At 36.3% G+C, this 24484-nt stretch overlaps 1 protein-coding gene across 5 annotated transcripts in view; it reads left to right on the top strand.

Moving 5' to 3' along the window:
• Positions 1-24484, top strand: part of shank3b (SH3 and multiple ankyrin repeat domains 3b) — a 46820-nt gene that overhangs the window by 3511 nt on the left and 18825 nt on the right. For 3 of the 5 annotated variants that reach the window (XM_032589053.1, XM_032589055.1, XM_032589054.1), the window contains exons 2-12: positions 6043-6412; positions 19377-19548; positions 19688-19891; positions 21350-21421; positions 21503-21611; positions 22030-22181; positions 22255-22384; positions 22535-22572; positions 22675-22791; positions 22876-22953; positions 23809-23875. In XM_032589053.1, coding sequence (XP_032444944.1) covers positions 19381-19548; positions 19688-19891; positions 21350-21421; positions 21503-21611; positions 22030-22181; positions 22255-22384; positions 22535-22572; positions 22675-22791; positions 22876-22953; positions 23809-23875 — 1135 coding nt within the window. In that variant the 5' untranslated portion in view covers positions 6043-6412; positions 19377-19380. The remainder of the gene's footprint in view (positions 1-6042; positions 6413-19376; positions 19549-19687; positions 19892-21349; positions 21422-21502; positions 21612-22029; positions 22182-22254; positions 22385-22534; positions 22573-22674; positions 22792-22875; positions 22954-23808; positions 23876-24484) is intronic. The other 2 variants (XM_032589056.1, XM_032589057.1) reach the window with 2 other exon arrangements.

The following is a 24484-nucleotide window of genomic DNA, read 5'->3' as shown; positions in this document are numbered from 1 at the left end:
CCAGAAATTCACCAGACAGACACAACTGCAGCTTCTGTTAAAGTTTCATAAGTTTTCTATTGAAAGAAATGGATTAGGAAAATGTATTTATGCCTGATTTTGTTATTTTTTTGTTACTTATTGTCATTTTTGTCCTTAAAATACCAACATTTCCACTCAACTTTATATTTTTGACCGTCTGGTGTAATTTTTAAAATATTAAATGATTTATAATTTGAATATTTACTCAGTACTTTAGTAGACTTTTTTTAAAAATTTTTTACCAAATACTTTTCTACTCTTATTTGATTAATTTCTTGGATGGCTACATTTTACCTTTTTTTTTTTTTTTTAAGTTTAAGTATCGCTACTTTTACTTGATTACAATATCAACCTCCTTCTGGACAGCAACAATTTATTCTATTGCTGAAGACATTACACTTTGGCAAACTGGTTGTTTTGAGTGTTTTGTGTATCCAAAAAATGCACAACGTGATGCAACAGGCCTATAAAAAGTATTCACACTCTTGGACGGTTTACAAATCGATCAGGATGATCAAAATTTAACTTTTTTGACAAAAAATTGTACAAAAAAAACCCTTTAATGTGAAAATGAAGTCTGACAGTTCAATAACATTCCACCTGAAATAAGTGGTTGCATAAATATTTGTGAAGTGAATGTAAAGTCAGTATTTAGTAGTCAGCTGTGAGCAGGTCTGGGCTTTGAATAGGCCACACCAGAGCCTCTAAACCATTTCTGTGTAGCTTCATGTTTCCAGTCGTTGTCTTGCTGGAAAATTAATTTTCTCCAAAAGACATCACTGGAGACACAGATCACTTTAAAGAGAATGATTTTCTATTTAGTGACTTATTTTATGTTTCATATTTTTATTTAACTGTCATTATATTGTAGAAATCAATTTTCACTTTGTAAACAAAGAGACTTTTTATTTTAATTGTCAAGTAGTGGATCATGACTGATTTGTAAAAGCAACTAAAGAGTAAAACATCCAAAAGGTTGAATAATTTTTACAGGCATTTAGTTATGAGAAATCTTTTTTTTGTTTTTTTTGACAAATTGCAAAAAAAAAAAAAAAATCCTCTTTGTTTTGAGATTTTATGCTCAGAGCAATTTTGGCTTTTAGCGTGTCAAAATTAGCATGTTTTATATAAATATTATACTTTCCTCAGAAGGATTTCTGTCAGCATGTTTTATTCTCACTTTAGCCAGTTAGTTAGTTGGTTAATTTGTTCCTCGTTTCAATCTGTTCTGATGTAATTCAGCGAATTTCTGAGTCATGCAGTGAATCTGGTCCTTGAGCGTAAACCACCAGGAAACTCTTTTATGTAAAAGTCAAGGTGAAGTTAGCAGATGGTTGTATTCATCTGGATGAAAATGTTAGTGCGATTGACTGTATCTGTCTGTAGGAATGAACTGAGATCGGCGTTGTGTTTCAGAACACCTCGTTCCTGTAAACTCGGGTTTGTCGGTTTGTTCTCGATTGTTGTGAAGTCGCACCGTTTGGGTCGCCGTTCACCACCGCCATGATTGTTGAGGAAATCGAGCAGATTTTCCTTAGTTTCTGTCTTCTCGACTGTGTGTGAGAAACTTGACGAGACAGAGTGTCTATCATGGGGGAGAATACAGCAAATATTATCTGCTCCTGCCATTGGTTTCCATGGTGATGGACAAGGCAGCACAGAGACACATCCTGTTCACACGTAACAATGAAATGCATGTTTGGTGTTCTGACGGCAGCTGCACAGGTTTGTTCCTGCTGCGAATGAGACACTCAAGAATCCAGGTTTCATTTTCATGCATGAATACAGTCAGTGAAATGAAAAGAAACATTTAATCAAGATTTCATCTGTTTAATTGTCTTAGATTTAGCATTTGTAGATTTTTAAAAAGCCAAGCACTACCACCCATCTTAAGTTAATTTCCCTACAACTTAGTTTGAAAAAATTTACTGAAACCAAATTTTGTATCTAGATTGTGACGTTAAAGCAGCTGCAGTCATTTGGCTCAGACACAGAGAAAGAATTTAGCCACAACAGAAGCTAACTGTTTCCAAACTGCTTAGACAGACTGTTGGTTTAACAAAACTTAAAATGACTTTAGTCACTTTTGCAAAACATTTTTATACAAAATGTTGTATAATAAAGTATTTTTATGTGATGAACCATGGTTGCCTCTTTGGTCTGACTGTTAACTCCCTGATCCAGTTTCTTTTTCTGGTATTTGAAAGCACTTAATTATTTAAAAATAATTGTTCCAACTAATTTTAATACCAAAATGAACACAGAAAGCCATTTTTAGATTATTTAATTTAATAAAGGGAACAATAAGCTGCCAGGAGCAGCCAGTCTCTCTGTGAAAAAGTAATTACCCCCTACGCATAATAACTGGGCATGACTCCATTACATGACTTACATGATTCCATTCATTACTGCAAATTGTTCTGGTCTCAGAGCGGCCCCATAGCATCACACCACCACCACTATGTTTCAATGTGGGTTCTTTCTTTTTCTGAAATGCTGTTAGTTTTACGCCAGACTTTCTAAAATGTTACACTTTTGTGACAAAAAGTTACACTTTTATTTGGCAAATAACAAATATTTTTTATTTGTTTTTGGCAAATATGAAACAGACTTTTCTTTTTGGTAAGCAGAAATTTCCCCTGGACGCCATTGTTGCCCAGTTTATTGTTAGCATGTAAAGATATTAAAATGTACTATCATGATTATTATGTTCTACTTATCATCAATATTGGATTGATTTTGTATTATTATTATTGGTGTTAATTTGTATATTAATAAATTCAGACTAATCTTTGCACAGACCAAGTTTATAAGACAGACAGTTGTTTTCACAACAAAAGAATAAATGGTAGGTTGCTTTAATTGGCCTTAAAATATGTTTTAATCATTGCAGGGATTTCTGTCTTAGTTCATCTGCTACACTAAATAAACAAAGTAAACAGACTTAGGAAGAAACCTTACTTGAACTTGTTTAAAATTTTAATTGAGCCGCGCCACTAGATTTGAAAATAAACTTCACTGTCTGATTATGACTTTATAATCTGATCATATTAACTCTTTAGAGACAAAGACAGAAAAGTTTCCACTGCAGTTGAAACAGTTCGATGAAACTAAACATTTTTGCTCATTCATTTAGATGATGCTTTTACTTTATTTCTCATCTACTGAAACCCTATTTACTAAATTAATTGTTGTTTTTGGACCTCTAGATTTATGGCCTTAGGAATGTGGAGTAGCTCAGCCAGGATTTTCTTTGCCAACTGATATACTCTGCTTGTTTGTGATTATTTATGACGTTGCACACATAGAGGCTTGCTTGGCGTCTTTCAGAAACAGCCGTCAGCCTTTGTTACAATAAAGACGAAAACCTTGGCTTGGATCACTCCAGTCATTACTGTATCAACATCTTTGAGTGAAGTTTGTTCTTTTGGTTTATGAGTATATAAGAACTGCCTGTTCAGACTTGGCAACGGTTAGAGGGAGGCGGTTTCCAGTGAAGAGGTTGGGAAGCAGAAAAAAACGCTGCCTAAAATAATCTGAAGAAAACTCTGAAGGCTAACGGTGCTAGCCACATCTGGAGCCCTGTTGCTCATTTGCATTGTATATCATGTATTATTTGTATTATATTTGACATCATATTTAGATATTAAAATTTTTAGAAACATCAACAGTGTGTGTGTTGGTGTGTGTAGGCATGTGTGTGCACTTGTATAACCCTTTCGTGGGGACCTTGTAATTTCATATGCAATAGCAGGTCCTCGTCTCATCACAGGGCTTTTTATTGATTCAAACTCAGGTTTTAGACAGTGAGGGCCCTCACAAAGTGTATCTGTTATCAGTGCTGTACAGCTTCCCAGATTTTCCTGCCAAACATCCGTTTCCTTGGCAACCGAGACAGGAAATAGGAAGTGTGAGTCACAGGAACTACTTCTAATCATTGTCAAGTAGGTTCTTTTTCTTCAGTTGTTTTCTTGTCTCCAATATGTCCTCCTGCTGTCTGCACTGCTGTGGAAACATTTTACTTTCATAACCAGACCCACACAGACCAGCTGGTTAGCATGCTGTTAGCAATTAGCGACTAACCAACTGCCTGCCAGTATGCTAACATAAGCTAAGAGGCTTTCCCAAAGGCAGTTATTATTTCCTTTCTCTATACTGTGCTCTCATAAAAGTTTTGAAAATATCAAAAGTTAAATATTTGCATGTAATATAAGAAGTAAATATGTAATGTTGCATTTCTCCTTGGTCTTAAAAGAGATAAAGATGAGATTAACATAATTTACTCTTCAACATAAGTGGACATAAATATCTGTAGCTGTATCTGCTGTATAACAGCCTTATAGAAGTTTGTCACTAATTAGCAGATTACAAGCAACAAGTTTTTAAATTTCACCAACTGAAAAAACAATCCTCACAGTACAGATTGAAAGCCCCGATTTGTAAAAGTTGTTGTGACTGAAAATTTCTCATGAAGCTGTTAAAACCAGAAAATTTGGCAACTTAATAATTATTCTATTTTTCTGGGATTTCTTTTCAAACTGATTTTATAAAAACTCTGGAGTTTCCAGAATACTCTAATATGTTCACAATTTTTTTATTTAGTTCCTGAAGTAACTAGAAGCACAATACAACATTCATTTGTCCATAAATAGCTTAAAATATACTTTCAAACATCCTTATTTATAATTATGGTAAAAAGAAAGTATTATGGTTTTACATGATATTTAGTGTTTTGGGATTGTTTTAGCTTATATATCATCATCGCAATATCAACTTGTTCAAAATTTAAATAACAAAGGACTTTTTTCAGTGCAATAATTGACGACTAATATATTCTAGATGTTATAAGTATTTTTCATGCTAGTATAATATTTAGTCAGTTGCAGACATCAGACAGAAATGACATTACCCAAAATGCTGAAGGTCATGGAGTGATGGAAGCACAGATTAGGAAGAGAGGAAAGAAGAAAACAGGCAGATCTCGCAATGGAAATCATCACAATATTTTCACATTTTGTGCAGCCATAGTTACAATGTTTAGCAACTTCTTAATTAATAACGACATTGTGAAATCTATTTTGCTACTTAGATGTACTTTATTTTTTACCATTCATCCAAGCAAGTTCAAGTTTGTTTTTAAAAATGGGACAATATATATTAAAGAACAGTTCCATGTAAATACATAAGATTATAGCCAGCTACCTAATTTCAATCTCTTGTCTCATTAGCAGGAAAATGTTTAAGCACAATAATAAATAAATTCATGCATTTTATCTACATCCAAACATGAATAATTTATCTAACTTGACAGCCACAAATTATTTCACATATTCATCCATCTATACAACAGTCCATCTATAAAACTAAAAGTAAAAAAAATTTTTTTAAATCTGTTAAAGTGTGTGTCAATATGTTTAATTGCAAAACCAAACCTATTGTGTGTATGGATATAATTTCGATCCCATTAGCAGATAGGGTTTGGTGTAGTTCTGTGGTTATTTGTCTCTTTGAAGCAACCATCCATCCATGTTAATTTGTCTGAATCTCTTGATTGCCATTGTGTCTCTTTTGTTCTGGATCTTTTCATGTTTTTTATTGTTTATCTTTTGGCAGTTTTGAGTCTTTAGAGACAAATTGTTGCATTTTTTAAATCTTTCTTCTTTCTTTTGTTTCTGTCATACCTCTTTGTTGTGTGTCTTACTGTGCATCTGTCACTGCATGGCCATGTCATCTCTTTATGGGAATTTATAACCTCCCTTTGGTGCTTTAATAATTAAAATTATGTGTATATATACTCTAACATTTCGGTAAAGCCCATTGTAAACCTGCACTACTGTAGGGTTCAGTAAAGTAGCTCTGCTCAGCTTGAAAACTTGTTAAAAAACAGATTTTTAGCAGTTGAACTGACCCTTCATATTCTAACCCTTCAATTCTTCTTCCTCTCCTCCCTTCCTCTATATCCTCGCTTTCCTCTCCATTACTTCCCACCCACATCCTCCCACTCTTCCTCCCTTTCTACAGGATGGGCAGGGCAGCTCTCTGAAAACAATCTGAAACCCTGAGACCTGTTACTTCTCAACTATTATACAGAAGAAAACACTTGAAGGTTACCAAAGCCTTATTCTCCAAGAGGAACAACAACATCCACAGGAACTCCTTCATCTAGTATTAAAGAAGTATTCATGAAATTTTAACTTCATCAACTCAAGATTTCCGACACCCACACTTATAACAAAACGTAGAGGCAATAGAAGCTGGAAAACTGGATCATCAGACTGGACCAGAACCAAACGAGACACCTGGCAGAATCTGAGAACCTCAACAAGCCAGAAGAGATCAGTGGAAATTGGTAAAGTCCTGTGGAAAAGTTTGATGGGACTGCTGACAATAGGTGAGTGGATCTTACTAGGTTTCATCTACATGCTCTGAAGAATCTGTTTATTATTTCTCCTAAAAGATATAAAATGATTTTTTATTTTATTTTAAAAGCAGGTATTTTAACAGAATAAACTTTAAACTGTTAGGTTGAATTTCATACTTTTATCACACTGTTGCATATCTTGCTTCAGTAGAGCAGGAAGACTTGCAGCTTTAAGTAAATTATGCATCAGCAGCATCTCTGTTCTTGTGACACCGTAGCATTAGCAGTTTGATCAGAAGCTTTGTCAAGTATTCATCACTACTGAAAAATTACCGCAAGAGCTTCTCAAATGTCACAGCAAGGACGAATAATAAGATTACATAATGTCATGCTACGCAATGCAGACATTCTGTCTGCACTGATGAAGATTAAGCTCACCTCAGCATGCTTTAAATGCCTCAAACCAGCTGCAGTCTAAACTATTTCCACAACAATCCAGCAAATAATTAGTTTTCCATCCATAGGTTGTGTATAAGGCATTAAACTTCCAACTTCAAGTCATTTAGGATGTTTTCACACCTGATAGTCCTGTAGATTTGGTTTGATTGGGGACCAAAATTGCTAAATTTGTTCCATTTTCTGCTGCTGCTGTTTTCTTTCACACTGTCCTATATCTAAGCAATCCAAACTAATTGAACAACCTGCTTCCCTCCTCGCCTGTGGGGGCACTGCAACAAGAACCAATGAAGAAAATGACAAAAAAAACTCTAAGTGCAACTTCCTTCTTCATGAAATGTAAACAAAAATGGAGTGGCATCAGATTTTATTTCTCTTTTGTCTTCAGTAAAAGACCAGGATCCATTTCTTCTGCTAGCACTAGGTTAGCAAGTTTGTTTTAGTTGTGTTTACCCAGAACGCCCTGCGTTGTAGTCCACTTCCTGCTTTTGGAGCGGCCGCCAGTCCGCTTGGCATTCACATATGAATTCGAACTGAGTTCACTTCAACCGAACTGAAACCGAGGTCTTTAGGTGGACATTAAGAATATGCTTAATATCTTCAGATTTAGATCCACAGAAAACACAGACATGGTAATTACTCACTGTATCACAAATATTTGTTCAGTTGTTTCAATATGTGTAAAAAAACAACAGTTTGAAATGGAGAAAATCTTGATTGCTATATTCTAATTGTGTCTTAAGTGCCAGAAGTCCAAGAGTCAACATTAAAAGTACAGAGGCTTTAGAACTGGATTCAGTCTGATTTACCTCTTTTGCAAATAATATGGACCAAGAATTTCCTCCACAGGACTAAATTCAGGGTATCAAGAGGCTCTAAAATGGAAGCTCATCAATTACTGTTTGTTTGTTAGGTTTTTAATTAAGGTTAATTGTGCCCTTCTCCCAAATCGGTAATTAATTGTTTCTGTAGACTCTTCTCTTTGAGCCAGAGCTTCTGGTTTGTTTGTTTTTAGTTTGAATTTAGTTCCTTTTATTTATCTTTTCATTGTTAAATTTAGTCACCATTGAGTCTATTGTGTAGTTGTTTGTCCTTGTAAATAAATGTGGCAGCCTTCAAACATTTCAGCTTATTAAAACCATAAAATTGCAGCATTAGTCATCTCATCGTAGTTCGGTACGGTGTTACAGACCTTGAAACACCTGAATAGAAAATCCTTTTCAGTGGCATAAAAACGCCAACTATGCCAGAGCTGTATGACTGTATCCTGGGATCGTTTAGGTCATAAACGGCATTGAAATGAACCTATCAGAGTAAAACATGCCTCATAGCCTTCTCTGTGCTCAAACTACAACAAAACTTTCATCTTCACCAACTTAAAGCAGTTAACTCTCAGTGTTTCTGTGGTAAACTGATTAAAAGGTACAGCTACTACTTAATACTCCTGGTAAAGATCAGTAAAAAAACTATAAAATTATGTTTTATACCTGAAAAATCTCACATTGAACGTTTAAAAGTAAAAGAAAATCCTCCAAACTGAACTTTTACATTTATTTAGAGCAGAAAATGAGCAGTGCTACAAGTATTGGTGTCCTGCTAACAGTAATAGGAGAAAGCTCTTAGACGTGTCTCAGCATCTGAGCGTACAGAGAGATTCCTGTATGCTCCAGATCAGTGGTGTCCGATCTCATTCCTCTGCGGTGTTTGTCATGTTTTTGATGTTCACCTGCTTCAGCCCCCCTTATCAAATAATTGATGCATTAGCAGGCCTCCAGAGAGCTTAATGAGATGCTGAGGAGATAATTCACCCATTTGAAAGCTCTGTTACAGCAGCCATGCAGATGGAATATGTTTGGGTTCTGGTTTTGTTTGTCATGTTCCAGTTTTAAACTTAATTATTGCTCCAGCTGTAATTATGGCGTGCTTTAGTGCCAGTAACTATGACCTTGTAGCCATTAATTTCTGAGGAATATTGATCAAGAGTGGCAAGTTCTCTTGTATTTTCCATATTTTAAGAAGCAAAGAAAAATGTACTTTATCTATTTATGTCTTAGTAAAATAGGAGGTTCTGGAGTAGCATTAGCTACAAATGCTACTCCAGCAAAGGTTAACATTTGTTAACCTTTAACAATTGTTAAAGGTTAGTCTTTGAAATACGTTTCTGGAGTAAAACATTTTCTTGTTTGTTTTTCCACATCTTTGTTCCAGGTACCAAAAGTTAAATATATAAACTGTTATCAGTGATACTTAGTTCACATACCAATTTTCCCCCTTCAACAATCTTAACGACGCCCCGATTATTATGATGCTCTAAAAACCATGTTGAAGGGGACGTATTATGCAGAATTCACCTTTTGTACGTTTTGTATTTCTGTTATTGCCGATTTTTGACAACAAATTGAGGTTTTTAGTGTCTAAAAATTGAGCCATTTCAAAAACCTTTTGAATTTAATGTTTCAGATCAGCAGGCGCTTCCCCGTTACCTAGCAACTCCAGCAAAGCCCAGTCCGTTACTTAGCAACCCCAGCAGAGTTCCGCCTGTTAGCACGTTTGGTCAGCTGGTTTTATCACAGTGTGCACTGTACAATGGCTGCGGGAAAAAACAAAGTGTTTTGTTGTCGACTTACCATCCAGAAACTACTTGCTACATTCTTGTTGTTTGTGCAGGAGGCTCCACTACTGCTTTTCAAAAATGTATGGTTGTATAATTAAGCATCAGTTTGCAGCTATTTTCCAAGTCTGAGTGTAAACGTTCAGTTGGTGGGCGTGGCCAGTAGAAAATTATTGCATTTAAAGTGACTGGAGGCCCTAAAACAACTCATTCTAAAGTGAGCAGAATAAAATCTCATTATTTAATAATTATTTTATGGAGATAATGTGATGGACATGTTTTGTATAGACCATAGACCTATCCTAACCTTTTCAAGGAAGCATATTAGGTCAAAAATTGGGAATATTCTACACATTGAATTGTTTCTTTAAGGGTTCTTTAATGCCAATCAGACTCCTAGAAAATATAGATGCAGCTCACAGACTGAAGGGGTTTGTCTTGTTCACTCTGAGCCTGTAAAACCCATCATTTGCATTTGAGGTTGTGAAGCCGATTCTTTTTTATTTTTTTATTCTGATTGCTTGACGTGTGAAACTGCCAGACTGTGATGATTGTCAGCTGGAAACACAGACTCTCTTCACACTGAAGAGGAACATTCTGTCTCTGAATTATACAAGCGCAACGTGGAGGGACATTTCTTCTCACATTTATTCTTGGCAGAAATCCTTACACTTCTTAGAGGAAATGTCTTTACAAGGGTTCGCTTACTGTACAGAAACAGTCAGCCCTCCCAGTCATGTTTTATGACCCTGTGAAAACAGTTGGTGGTGGATTTCTCTTTTTATCAAACACCAATGTCTTTTTGAATTGTGTGCAACGAATGATCGAAGACAAGTGACGATTATTTAGTTCTGGGTTTAGAAATCTTGAATTTACTGGAACTTATTTATAACACGTTTTATTAGGTTGCTTATGAATTAAGGGTGTTTCCATGCTTGAAACCTCTGAAGAAGATATGAGCAGCCATTTTTTAAAAATGGCCACTATGGTTGTAATGGAGAATATCTGTTTGCACTAAAATAAACAGTAGGTATTACTAGAGGTTGGCACAGCTAACCAAATAGTTAGCTGAAGCTAACTCTAACCATTAAGACTACTGTCACTCAGTCTTTGAAATGGTACATATTATTACTCTAAAGTTGTCTGAATATGATAACCAAAGTTAAAAACATATGATGTGACATAACATGAAAAGTTGTGAAAGTAACATTTCATGTCAATAGTTGCTTTAAAAGAGCAGCCATTTTGAAAACCAGTAACTTTTATGCTTGTTTCCTCATTTGGAGGATTCTTCTGGCTGATATGTACAATTTTAAGACAAATTTGGGATTTTGGCAGCAGGATATAGACAAGAACTTGAGGTTTGAATTATTATAAAACAAAAGGAAGTGATCTGCTATCATATTTTTGACTTTTATTCCTCCAAACTGTGTGACAGACAGTTGAAACATCCTCTCAGCCCCGCAGAGCCACATCCAGCTGTAGAGCATAGCTGCTGCATTGTTCAGGCTGTGTGGGAGGACAGCGGCTCTGCCCAGGACAAAAGCTGGAAATGATCAATGGCGACCCCGAGTTATTTCAGGACCGAGCCTCCCGCTGATCTAATCCTCAAAGAATTTCACCTTTCATTCCCAGAACGACCATCTGAAGCTCTGAAAATTCCTGGATCCGCTCTCTCCCGAAAGAACGGTGAAGGTCTGAGGAGACATTATGTAACGAAGCGCTCTGCAGAGATGAGTGCAGGGAAAGAACCGCTGTGCTTCTGCTCCCACTGAGTGGTACCTGGAGGACCCATTCACAGTTACAGCAGCAGGAATAAGGATGAAAGAAGCTGCAGCTTCTGCATAAAACGCTGAAACCATCGACTGGGTCTGAAGCCTGCAGGAAAGGGCTTGAATAGAAGAGCTAATGAGAGCAGAAAATAGAAGAAACAGGAGAAGAGAAGCTGCGCTTCTTCCTCTTTCAGCTTCTGTTGGTTAAAATTCAGCAGCTCTGAGGATTTACATCATTCAGTCCTGAAAACAAAAAGCTACAAATACAATTTCCACAAAATATCTATAAAAATGTAACAAAACCTACTAGAATTCCTCCCATTAATTTAGATTTTACCATTGCAGTAAAAAAGAGAGTTTTTACGTGATGCCGTTAAATATTTGCATCACGTTTTTAAAATTATTTGCATCAAGTTTATTTGTAAAGCACATTTCAACAACAAGGCAGTTGACGGAGTTTGAAACAAGAATTAAACATTTCATTTTGTCAAGACATCATAAAAATCATCAGCAAATATGTTGATAAATGTTCTAGTTACCTCTAATCAAAGGCAGCTCTAACCGGGGTTTAGTCTAGATTTAAAGGAACTCAGTGTTTCAGCACTTTTGTAGTTTTCTGGAAGTTTGTTCTAGATTTGTGGTGCATAGAAGCTGAATGCTGCTTCTCCATGTTTGGTTCTGGTTCTGGAACCGGAAGACCTGAGAGGTCTGGAAGGTTGATGCAGCAACAGAAAATCTTTAATGTAATAGAAGGCCGACTTTGTAACCGTCTTTATGTGGCTCTGAAGGTTCAGGTTGCTAGCTTCCAGCTGTAATAACTGAACCTGTGTGCTGACTCTAGATCCTCTTTGTCAAAAAGTTTTAAACTTTACCTCAAGTGGACAGAAACAACAAATTTTACTCTGACAATATTTGTAAAAAGATGGCGGCCATATTTGAAGATGATCTTGATCTTGTTTCCCTTATCTGGCGGCCATTATGGTCATAATGGAGAATTTCTGTTTGCACTAACGTAAGCAATTAAATGAATGTGTTTGGTGTAAAATCATACATATTATACATATTTTCTTGATCTTCTTTTCATGGTGGCCATTTTTCAAAATGGCTGCCAAAGTTGTAATGGAGAATATCTGTTTGTACTAAAACAAGCAGTAGATATTACAGCTAACCAAATAGTTGGTTCACTAACCACTAATCGGCTAAACAAGAATATTAATTGCCAAACCGCTAACCATATAAAATATTAGCTGAAGCTAATGCTAATCATTAAGCCTGTGAAATGCAACATAATATTACTTTAATGTTGTATGAACATGACGACCAATAGTCAAAAACAGATGTGGTATAAACCTTATACAAGTTTTGAAAATGAACATTTTATGCTAATAATGGCTTTAAAAGGCTCAGATATGAAAAATGTCAGTCACATAAGATTTGAATGGTGAGCAAACAAACTTTTATGCTTGTTTCCACGTTTGAAAGATTTCTACAGTAATATGCTGCACCATTACAGAGGCGGTTGCTATTCTAAGATAATTGCTGATGTTTTTCTAGAGGCTATTGATGATTAGCTAATCACAGATTCTGGCTGTTATTTCCCATCTTAAATCTAATTTCCTTTTTATTTTCAGCTCTCCATCCGGAGGGTTTAAGGTTTTTCTGGGTGCTCCTGATCCACAAAGATACATAAAGTTGAGGGAAATGCTACCAGATGAAGCATAATCTGAATTAATCGTTGGTTCACCTTTCTGGTGAACAGGAGTCTGACTCAGATCTCTGTTTGAACAGCCGTCACAAAGCTCCTTTCAGGTGAAGCTGCCAGTGAAAAACTGGATTTCATTGGATGCTTTTGTTTTTATTCACCTGTTTTGTTGATTTGTTTTGAGTAAGCAGTGACTCAGTTCAACATGGTGAAAACAGGTGAAGATAAACACAAAGAGGAAACAACAAATGCTTTCTGTTGGACAGTGGGCAGTCAGGGGGTTGCTGTCTAAACAAAAGGAACCATCATCTGTCTGAGCTGCAGTGATGCCTGACTGGACCACTGCAGGTCCGATCGAGCATCCGAGGATGAGGAGGAGGAGGAGGAGGAAGGGTTTTATAAATGCCAGCAGATGATTCACAGCCTCTGATTGGAGGATGTGAAGCACTTTGAGAAGTGGAGGCTGAAAATCAAACCCTTCAGCTCTGAAATGATTAAAGAGAAAATTGTTGAGGCTGGAGGTGGACAGAATGGACATAAACACGGGTTCTGTGATACTCCAGAACAAAAGCAGCAGAACAAAGCTTTGGAATGGCTTCCTCTTCCAGTGTTTATCGTAGGGAAACTGAAATGAACACCAGAACCAACAGCTGGAATATCTGAAAGGAGAAACTTTCTGCTGAAACAATTAATCAGATTAATCGTAATTAATGCAAACAAATTTACTAAATGATTAATCGTTAACTGGAGTATAAACTCAAAAAAGGCAAATTGCTAAAAAAAAGTTAACATATTATGCTAAATCTGTACAAAAATATATACATTTTGAATTTAAGATAAAAAAAACACTTTTGTCTGTATCTATGTTTAACCAAAACTTCTCCAGTGGTGTTTTGCTTCACTTCGTTCATATTTACTAAAGGAATGGTGTTATTGCATTTTAGGCAACAAAATGTTTCTCTTATTTTATAAAGGATTTTAATTATTTGCATATTTTAATGTATTTCTAACATTGTATAAAGATGTTTAAGTGGCTAAATGAAAAATCTTTTGAATGTTACTTTTTTTTTATATATATATACGATTAATCGATTAATCGTCAGAATAAGCAACAGATGGATTCTTTTTTGTTAATTTACATGAATGTTAACCAGCCAATCAGATGGCAGAAACTCTAAAGGATGTTTTCACTGCAGAACCAAAACATTTTGCAAAACAAAAGCTTTTATCGCCTTTTTTTTTTTTTTTTACCAATAGTTGATGATCACCTCAAATTTGCGTCATGAGGATCAAAATTAGAAATCCCTCCTATTGAATATCTGAAACTGCAGACTTTTATATTTGAGGAAAACATAATTTATGTCATATTCTATTTTAAAGAGAGGCTAAAATTGGAGAAATTGATTGTACACTTTCATAAACTTAATATCCAAGAATTATTATAAAGTTGTGGGCATAAATTGCATTATTTTTGGTAATTTAACAACTTATTTCAGCTGATTTTTCCCCCACAGTGTAATAACATCATGCATATAGACAGAGCTGCAGCTAGGGATTATTTTAGTAATCAGTTATTTTGACAATTAATTGATTAATCACATAAAAAAGTTTGCTACATTCTGCTTAACCACTTACATCTTTTTTTGAAATATTAATATGTTAATAAACACATTCAAATTTATGTTTTATTGTCTAAACGGCTTTCCTTTAGTGAACACTTGATCATTTGTTGCATCTGCAGCTAAAAATCCTTCTAGCATCAACCTGTGAAAAGCTCAGGCCTTTCTGCTGATCTGTTGGTTATTTCTGGAATAATTTAATAATAATTGGAAGGCAAAATGTGATTTTTTTTTTTTTTTTTGCAGAATTTGAACCAGGTGAAGCTAAAACTATCACTCCAAGAGTTCTGGGTTGAACATATTTACGAACAAAGATGTTCTTTTTTATTTTAAATGTAAATGTTTTGTACAGCTGTGCCTTAGTTACTGCTCTGAATGCCTCATTCTTTCAGAAAATGTACTTTTTTTGAGTCTGTATACTTCAATTCACGACTAATCGGTTACTAAATTAGCTGATGATTATTTTTATAATTGATTAATCACAAATAATCCGATTGGAGTTCATCCCCGCTTGTTATGTTGTCCTTAACCAACTCCTTTCATTCTTCCAGTTTATCTGTTCTGATATCTGAAATGCGTTTCTAGAAGTTTAGGATTAGCTTTTATCAAATTTAATCAGAAACTGACATTTAGAGAAAAAATGTTACAAGTGGTTACAAGTACTAGTCATTTAGTTTTACAAAAACTTTCTAAAAAGCTGAGATTTTTACATTTTTAGGTAAAACCAGTGTAGTATTGACATCTTTATGTCAGAAGCTGTTGGGATGAAGGAAATGATGTTGAGGTCATTAGTGACTCCAGTTAGCTGCTCGGTTCCCCTCGCCTCATTTCTGCAGGCTTTGAAAATCATCTTGAAATGTGTTTGGAGATTTGGCTTTTATTGCAAATTTCAATCATCATTATGAGTTAAAGAGCTGCCGGGGTCTCGGAGCCGGCTGATATTTCATCTCAGGAAAATGCAAACTCTGTCTTCTGATCCCCAAACTGCACGACTCGGTTTCCTGAGGATGTTGGGAAGAAGTTCACAAAATGGGGCGTGGAGATAAACGACCCAGAAGAGACCGCTTCGTTTCGGGTAAAGGTCAATCTCACAGAGTTTAAAGAAAACTGGATGCAGGGATTTCTCTTCATTTGATGTTAAGAGTTAGGAAAAGATTCCTTGTTTTCAGATTTATTATTTATTAAGGGATAAAACTCAAATAGAAACAGTTCCAAGTCTCAGCTACACACTGTTTATTGTTCTTTTCTATAAGAATTAAAGCTGATTGAAGAGCTGAAAGAATTCCAGAGGAAGATTATTTCATCCAACTTTCATCACTTATTTTAATCTCAAAATGAAAAGTTACTAAAGGAGAATGTGAAAAACAAAATCCAACGTCCACAAGAGCAACGACTCGGAAAAAGTGAACTAGTGAGTCTCAGTTCAGTTGAAGTGAACTCCGGCGCGGTTTGAATGCATATGTGAACGCCTAGCAGTCAGCGGCAGGAAGTGAACTACAGCGCAGAGCATTCTGGGTAAATACAACCAAAACAAACGTACTAGTCCAGCGCTAGAGGGAAAAATGGATCGTAGTTTTTTATCAAAGACAAAAGAGAAATCGTAAAACTGCTCAAATCTGATGTTGCGCTCAGTGTCGTTTTGATGGTTTTGTGTCGTTTCCTTCAATAGTTCTTGGTGCAGCGCCCCCACAGGCGAGGATGGGAACAGGTTTTTTAAAGGGTTTGGTTTGTTTGACAATGCTTAGTGCCATTTTTTGGTATAATTGGATGAAAAAGGCCTGACCGGTAGTGAGACTCGTTTAGTTGCAAACATAGACATAGAGCTACAGAACACGTATTGTTCTTTGTTCACATAGATATATGCGCTCACATCAGTCTCAGGTAGGTGACACTATAACAGGTGTGACATCTGTGCTAGCTAGGACTCTGTCACAATGTAAATGACAGCATTTCCCTTCTGTCCACAAAGTTTCCAACGTTTTTTGGTAGTTTTTTCCTAACTTGTCCCTTTATTTGATGAAGTTATTTGTGTGCTGAAAGGTAAAAGACCTGAAGTGAAGTTTTACTGTTGTATCAGGAATGGATTCTTTGACAAAGTAATAACAATAGTGCTGAAGGTGGTAATATTTTACTGTAAATGTGGTGAGGTCAAAACAAATATTTTTCAGATATGAGGGGGGGCACGTCCCCCTTCACTCATAATTATTGCTTCGCCCCTGGATACGATCCATTAATGGCCCTCATCTGTAAACATGGCTGCCTCACTGGGACGATTCGTTGCGCTGAAAAGTTTTTACTCTGACTTAAAGCAGGAAGTGGACTACGTCGAAGGGCATTCTGGGTAAATGCAGCCAAAACAAATGGCTTAAAAACTTTATTCACATTGTTAAGAACCTTTGATATTGATCTGATATTGGAAATCGATAACTGCTGATGAATTTGTTCACATCTGGCTGATCCTGCTGTGACAAGAAGGCAATTTAGTGGGTCGACAGAGAGAGAGAGAGCGAGTCAGCAGGTACTGAGAAATTGTTCAACCGTGTTGCCATGGCAACAGTGAGCATGTAGATCAGGAGTTTTTAACACATACACACACAGATACACACATATGGTGACAGAGAGGTTAGCACAGGATTCCCTGCTAATCCAGTTTCTATGACAACTCACAACTCGCGCCTCGCCTCCCCGTCTGCCTCGCTTTCATCCCCGACTGTGATGGAGCCCCAAACAAACTTCTGACTCCGTCGGCATCGCCGCCGCGCAAGCTAGCAATTACCAGCAGTGGAGATTAATAGAAAACGATAATTAAAAGACGGGATGTTTTCGTTGGAACATCATCGACTGCAGCGGCTCCAAACTCTGTCGTCAAAGGAAACCTGCAGCAAATTAGCTTTTATTAGCAAATTACAAAGTAGCTGAAGGGTAGCTCCAACTTCTGCATCAATCTGAGTTCCCTGCTCAGCATTTATTTCATCAGGATCATCTGGAAGCTATGGAGTGCTGCTTGCACTGCAAAAAATGAACAGCAACAATTTTGCAGTTATTCAGCTTGTTACATGATTTAAAAAAATGGCAACTCATTTTTGAACATCAGCATTTTTTAAACCATGTTATTGATTCATTTATAAATGTCACAGTTTCAAACAAAAGTTTAATAAGCAAGCAAAATATTTAGCTAACAGGTTAAATATTTTGTGTATTTAGCTAGTGAAAGTGTAGTTTTCAAACTAAATATTTAGCTAATTATTTAGCTGGGAAGCTAAATATGTATTTTTGAAGCTAAATATTTAGTTTGAAGTTGAATATTTCATTGAGACCTAAATATTTAGGTGAGGGACTGATTTAGCTAGGAAGCTAAATAGTTTTCAAACTAAATATTTTTTGCTAGAAATCTAAGTATATACTTTTGGGTAAAAATTTTACTATCTACTGAATATTTGGAAGAAAATTATTTAGTTTTTAAAGTATTTAATTTTCAAGCTAAATATTTAGTTTGGAAGAAAATGATTTAGCTAGCAAACTAAATATTTAGATAAAAAAGTCCTGTTTTTAGTTTTGAAGTTAATTTTGATAGCAAACTATCAAAAGCTTTTTTTTTTTTTAAATAGAAATTGAAACTGCCCCTTTAAGATTTTTGGGTAGAACATATTAATAGACAAGAAGATTTTTTTTAATCTTACATGTAAAATGTAAATATTTTAGGCTCAGTTTTTGCTCTGAGTGTGTTGTTCTGTCAGGAAATTTTATTTTTTAGAGTCGGTATATTCCAGTTAACTATTGATCATTTCATCCGATTAATTGTTTCTACCCTAGTTAGGTTATTTAAACTGGTATAAATGGAAATGTTTCTGGCCAGTTTAAGCGACGCTGCTTAAACTGTAACTGTTGAGTGTGAAAAACAGGAAGTGATGCGACGTCCGGAGGTCAGACTGGAGGTTCCTGCCGCCTTGGACCAGATGAGGTGTAAAATATCTGTGGGAGGATTTCAGGGTCATGTCTGTCTCCACATATTGAATATAAAACTATTTTATTGTGACTCATCATTAATTTATGTTGGAATCAGAACGGCTTCACAACAGGGCTTTTTTTAACCTGGTTGATGAAATAATAAAACATTTTAATATTAGGCAAGTTATTTTAGGTAAAGTTTTTACTTAAAATTAATGAAATTTCACAACTTGGTAGACTATTAAAATATTTTGTGTTAATCATTTGAGATGATTGGGGGTATTTTTCAGAAGTAAGCAAATGGAAAGTTGTATTTCTGTTTTATGGAACAAATCTGTCTAAAGAGAGTAAATCAACTGTCACTTTTAAAAAAAACTATCAAATATATTGAGTCAGTAAATTGTTTTATCATTTCTGATGGATATATTTTTATGTATTATTATATTTACATTTGCAATTTTTCTGATTTGTGTTTAAAGATGTAGAAGGATGGTTGACTGTTTAGTTTCTTATGGTTTAGTCAGAGTTGGGCAGTAATTAGTTACATTTACTTGAGTAACGTTTTGGAAAAAATTTATTTTTAGGAGTATTTTTACTAAACTACTTTCTACTGTTGAGGAAAATGTCTAGATTCTCTACCCACTAAATAAAAAACAAACATATTTTAACCAGAAATTCAGCAAAAAGTTTTTGTTTTTCCAAAACTTATTTGGAAAAATGTTTATTTCACCTGATTTTGTTAATTTGTATTTATGGTATTTATTTAAATTTTTTTTTGTTTGGTCTTTAAAATTCCAATACCTTTTCATTTATATTTTTTGTCAACATGTGACATGTTCATTTCAAACTGTAAATAAATAAATAAAGTTTTTCCTCTGACCTCCAGCCACATGCCTCTGAGTCCGACCGCTGACACCAAACATGATCGCCCGCGGCAACAGGCGGTTACTAACGGCAACCCAACAGGCTCTGCTGTCGCCAGGGACGACGACGGGGAGGACCCGCCCTCTGGAAACAGCGTCGTGGTCCGAATCGGGATCCCGGACCTGCAGCAGACGGTAACGCGCGCACAGGGCGCCAGCGCGGACCGAAGCGTGGATCATGAAACACAACACAAACCTGTCTGTGTGTCCGTCCTGTCTCTTTCTCTGTCCGTCCCCCCCTGTCTGTCTGTCTCTCTGGCTCCGGCTCTCTCAGAAGTGTTTGCGGTTGGACCCAGAGTTACCAGTTTGGACCAGTAAGCAGAGGGTTCTGGTGACGTTGACTCAGTCTCTGTCGGATGTTTTGAACTATGGTCTCTTCCAGCCGGCGTTCAACGGCCGAGCCGGAAAGTTTCTGGACGAGGAGCGCCTGCTGAAGGAGTATCCTCTGCCCAACATCACTCCCATCCCGTATCTGGAGGTAAACCAGATTTACCATCACCAGCGTTTCCGTTAAATGTGAAATTAAATTAAAGTCACACGCGAAGAAGCTTGTTCATGTGATAAGTCACTAAAATAAAGGCAGCCACAGATTCAAATATAATTCATCTAATCAGAATTTAAATCAAGACTTAAACCAAGTTTTGATTTGCTTTTGAACCATAATAAGTTAAACATTGACCAAAATATTCCACATGTATTAATGATAGCACTCATCAAAATGTAATAATGTGGTTTCCCCAATTGTCAACTGTATGTTATTTTTATGACATTATTTTTGTGTTTTTATGATGTAAAACACTTTGAAATGCCTTGTTCCTGAAATGTGATACACAAATAACCTTGATTAATTGATTGATTGATTGATTGATGATTGGTTGATTGATTGGAAGAGACGTCGGGCTTATTCAGCGACAAGCTCCTTATACTTGGGAGAATCTAATGTGGCATTTTAGGGAAATTGTAGTCTGCCATTTTATTGAAGCGCTATGAACTCAATGCGTTACAATTACAAGGTTTTATAAACAACAAAAAACCTACAAATCAGGAAGACGACCACTTCCTGTTGTCTTCTTCTACGTTTTCACCAGTAGTAAAATCCATCTGTTGTTGTGACGTGAAAAAAGCGTTTTGCTTCGGCTGAAAAACCAAATAATCCTAAAGCAAAAACTTTAACAAAAAACATGATTTTTTATTTTTTAATTGGTGTGTTTCAATTAAGTAAATGTATTTTTGTAACTGTTACAACTTTCTGAATATTTACTAGATTTTTGCCTCATTCAGACTCATTTACTGCTAAAGAACAGCTGGTTTTAAAGATGTAACATATTTCCTGTGACTGGGCGATCAATCAAATTTTTTGTTTTTGAAGATTTAATTTTTGGAAAATCAGGATTTTTTTTTCCACCAATGGCTTCACTGGGTCTCCATAGTTTATCACCCACAGGGCGGCCATTTTGTTTTACAGATTCTGTTTATTTGCACTTTGAATTCATGTCAACTTTACGACACAACGTTGGAATCAGGCTAAGATTTTTTTTTCAATTAATAAAATAAAGTCATAATATAATGAGAATAAAATTGTAATTTTAAAAGAAAACAACACAACAAAATAACAAAAAATTCAAACGGGGAATGATGGCGAAGCTAAAACTACCAATACTTTCTGGGGTCAAACGTCTCTGCTTGAATGCAGCGTTTCGATTGTTCTCAGATTTAAAATGTCAGAAATTTTTCATTAGCATCTCAAACAATTCAGTGAACCTCTGGGGAAAAAACTCAGTTCAGTTCCCAGTTCTCGTTGTGTTTCTCTGAGCATCAGTTTCCTCAGCAGCTCCTGTGTTTGTCTCGTTGACCTCGTTAACACGTCTGGTTCTGCTGCTTAACGAGGATCCGTTAAATAACTCCGGTTTCATGATCTGCGCTCTCTCTGTTTCAGTTTCGCTATAAGAGACGAGTTTACACTCAGAGCTACGTTGATGACAAACAGCTGGCAAAGCTTCACACTAAGGTAGCAAACGGCTCGGACAGCGACTTCTGGCTGCGTTTGTTGCCATGGTGACTGTTCAAACCGAATGTTTTGATGTTTCAGGCCAATCTGAAGCGATTCATGGAACATGTTCACCAGAAGAATGCAGAGAAAGTGGCCAAATGGTTGGAGAAAGGCCTGGACCCGAACTTCCACGACTCGGACAGCGGAGGTGAGCCGGACTGTCTGTCCACCGCCTTGTTATAAATAAAGCTTTAAATAGAACGGAAATCAGATTCACTAAACCGATTCCTTATTTGAACAGTGCAGTCTCTGAACTGATTCTCTGACTTTTTGGAGGCTTTGGTTTCAGTTCATTACATTAACACTTTCTAAATGAATTTTTCTTAATTTTTCATTCTGATTCATATTTACATGTAAATATAAAAAAACTTGTCTCCATACAGTTTTTTTTATTTTATGATTTTAGTTTGATTATTAAACACAAACTTTGAAATTTGTTAGAAAATGTTAGAAATTCTCTGGATTTTCAGCTTTTTTCTGTTTTTAGCCGTTTAACTCTGATCTGTTTCGGTGTTGGGTCGACTCGGTTCTGATTGCTAACAGAGACACTCTCCCCGCCCCCCCAGAATGCCCTTTGACCCTGGCTGTCCAGCTGGAGGACAGCTGTGAGCTCATCAAGGTTCTGCGCAGCGGCGGGGCCCACCTGGACTTCAGAACCAGAGATGGCATCACGGCTCTGCACCGGGCCGTTCTGTGCAGGAACAGCGCCGCCCTGACGGTGAGTCCGCCCGCCCGGCCGGCCCCCGGCCCGGTCCCAACCCGACTTCTGACCCCGCGCTTTGACTCCACAGACGCTGCTGGACCTCGGCGCGTCGCCAGACTACAAGGACAGCAGAGGCCTGACTCCGCTCTACCACTCTGCCATGGTGGGCGGCGCCCCCTACTGCTGCGAGCTGCTGCTGCAGGACCACGCCACCATCGGTGAGTGTGCGGGGGTGTGTGTGTGTGTGTGTGTGTGTGAGGGAATGACCTCTGTGCTGCTTAAACACTATCAGTGATGATTTATCTGTAAAAAAAAACAAAAAAAACAGCACTTTGTCACTGAAAGTGTTTTTGTTGCCATGGTTACAGGGATCACTGATGAGAACGGGTGGCAGGAAATCCACCAGGTGACACACACACACCCACACACACCATTGCTCCACTGATGACTGGTTCTGTTCAGTTCTGATTCCCTGTGTGTGGGCGTGTTTTTTTTTTTTGGTGTTCAGGCGTGTCGCTATGGCAACGTGCAGCACTTGGAGCACCTGCTGTTCTACGGTGCCGACATGAGTTCCCAGAATGCCTCAGGAAACACGGCGCTGCACCTGTGTGCCTTGTACAACCAGGTAACACACACACACACACACACGCCGGTATGTGTGTGACCCGGTCACATGGTCGCGTTGACATGTCTGGTGTCGGTTCTGCAGGACAGCTGCGCCCGGGTTCTGCTGTTCAGAGGAGCCAACAAGGACATAAAGAACTACAACAACCAGACAGCCTTTCAGGTGAAAACAAGACAGAAAATATAGATTCATATATTTATATGTGTTTAGGTCATTATTTTTGGAAAAACATACATAAATTACTTTTATTGGAAAATGAATATTACATATATATATATATATTTTTTAACTTTTATTTTAAAAAAAAAAATCTTTTTCAATAAAAGCGACCCAAATCTTTCTTTCGCTCAGAATTTACACCCCCTCCAAAAAAACAAAATATATATTTATACTTATAAATTTATAAATATATATTTATAAATCTGTGAATAAGAGATTTATAAATATCTGTCCGTAGGGACAGATACAGGAAATCCTTCCTGCCACATGCCATCTCACTGTACAATAAAAGCTAAATCATTGTTCTGCACTAATCAGTCCGATTTTGCACAACTGCACTGTGGCATACTTGCTGTACATATATTTAAATATACATATCTGCATTTTTTGAATCTTTGCAAGGACTGCTCTAAGTTGCTTTTTATATTAACAGCATTTTATATTTTTACAATTCATAGCATTTTATGTTTTATTTTTATTTTTTATTTTATCTACAACTACTACTCCGTGGTAGTTGTTATTGTGTCTTGTCTCTATGCTGTAACTGCAAAGTAATTTCCCTGCTGGGATGAATAAAGTACTTCTATTCTATTCTATTCTATTCTATTCTATTCTATTCTATTCTATTCTATTCTATTCTAAACCCAACCAGGCAGATAAGATAAATATAGAAGCAAACTGATAAAATAATGCTTGGCTAATAATGATTCATTTTAGCTAAAAGACAAACCAAATAGATTTATTTTTAATAAACATGTAATCTCTTCACTAATTGTTAATCCTCTGGTCTGTGTTCAGGTGGCGATCATTGCGGGGAACTTTGATTTGGCTGAAATAATCAAGATCCACAAAACTTCTGATGTTGGTGAGTTTAAACACAATTCAGAGTCAGACTGGAAAAAACACCCAGATGCACATTAATTATCGCTTAAAGAAACTTTCTGGTTTAATTTCACATTTCTAACATCTCAGCAGAACTAAATGGCAACAAAATGTTTAAAAGTTTTATCAGATTCTGGGCTTTAAAAAAATTAACAGAGTTTGAATCGGTCCTTTTTATGGCTGTGAAACAGAATCTAATCCAATATGGCGGCACGTTAGGGACTTTGTAGGTAGGAAAAAGCTAAATAAGAAGAGTATGTTTCTGTCAAAAACTGAAATTTTGAGAATTTTATAGCAAAAATGAGGGAATTTCTGAGTTTGAAAAGTTTAAGATTTGGTTTGTTTTTTGTAGAAAATTCCAAATTATTCTCAAAATTTTTGGCGGAAATTTACTCCTTTATAAAAGTTTTTCTTTTATTTTATTAATATACCTGCAGTGGCCTAATGCTGTTTTAATATGATGAAGGCTTTTCAGCTGCTCTCCACTTGGTTTCATTTGAGAACCCAAACATTTTAAATGAATATTTCTTAATTATTCACTCTGATTTTTATATATACAGTACAGACCAAAGGTTTGAACACAACTGTGTGT

Source organism: Xiphophorus hellerii, chromosome 17 (genome assembly GCF_003331165.1).
Source record: "Xiphophorus hellerii strain 12219 chromosome 17, Xiphophorus_hellerii-4.1, whole genome shotgun sequence".
In the NCBI taxonomy this organism is placed as follows: Eukaryota; Metazoa; Chordata; class Actinopteri; order Cyprinodontiformes; family Poeciliidae; genus Xiphophorus; species Xiphophorus hellerii.
This window is presented reverse-complemented; position numbering and strand designations above follow the sequence as displayed.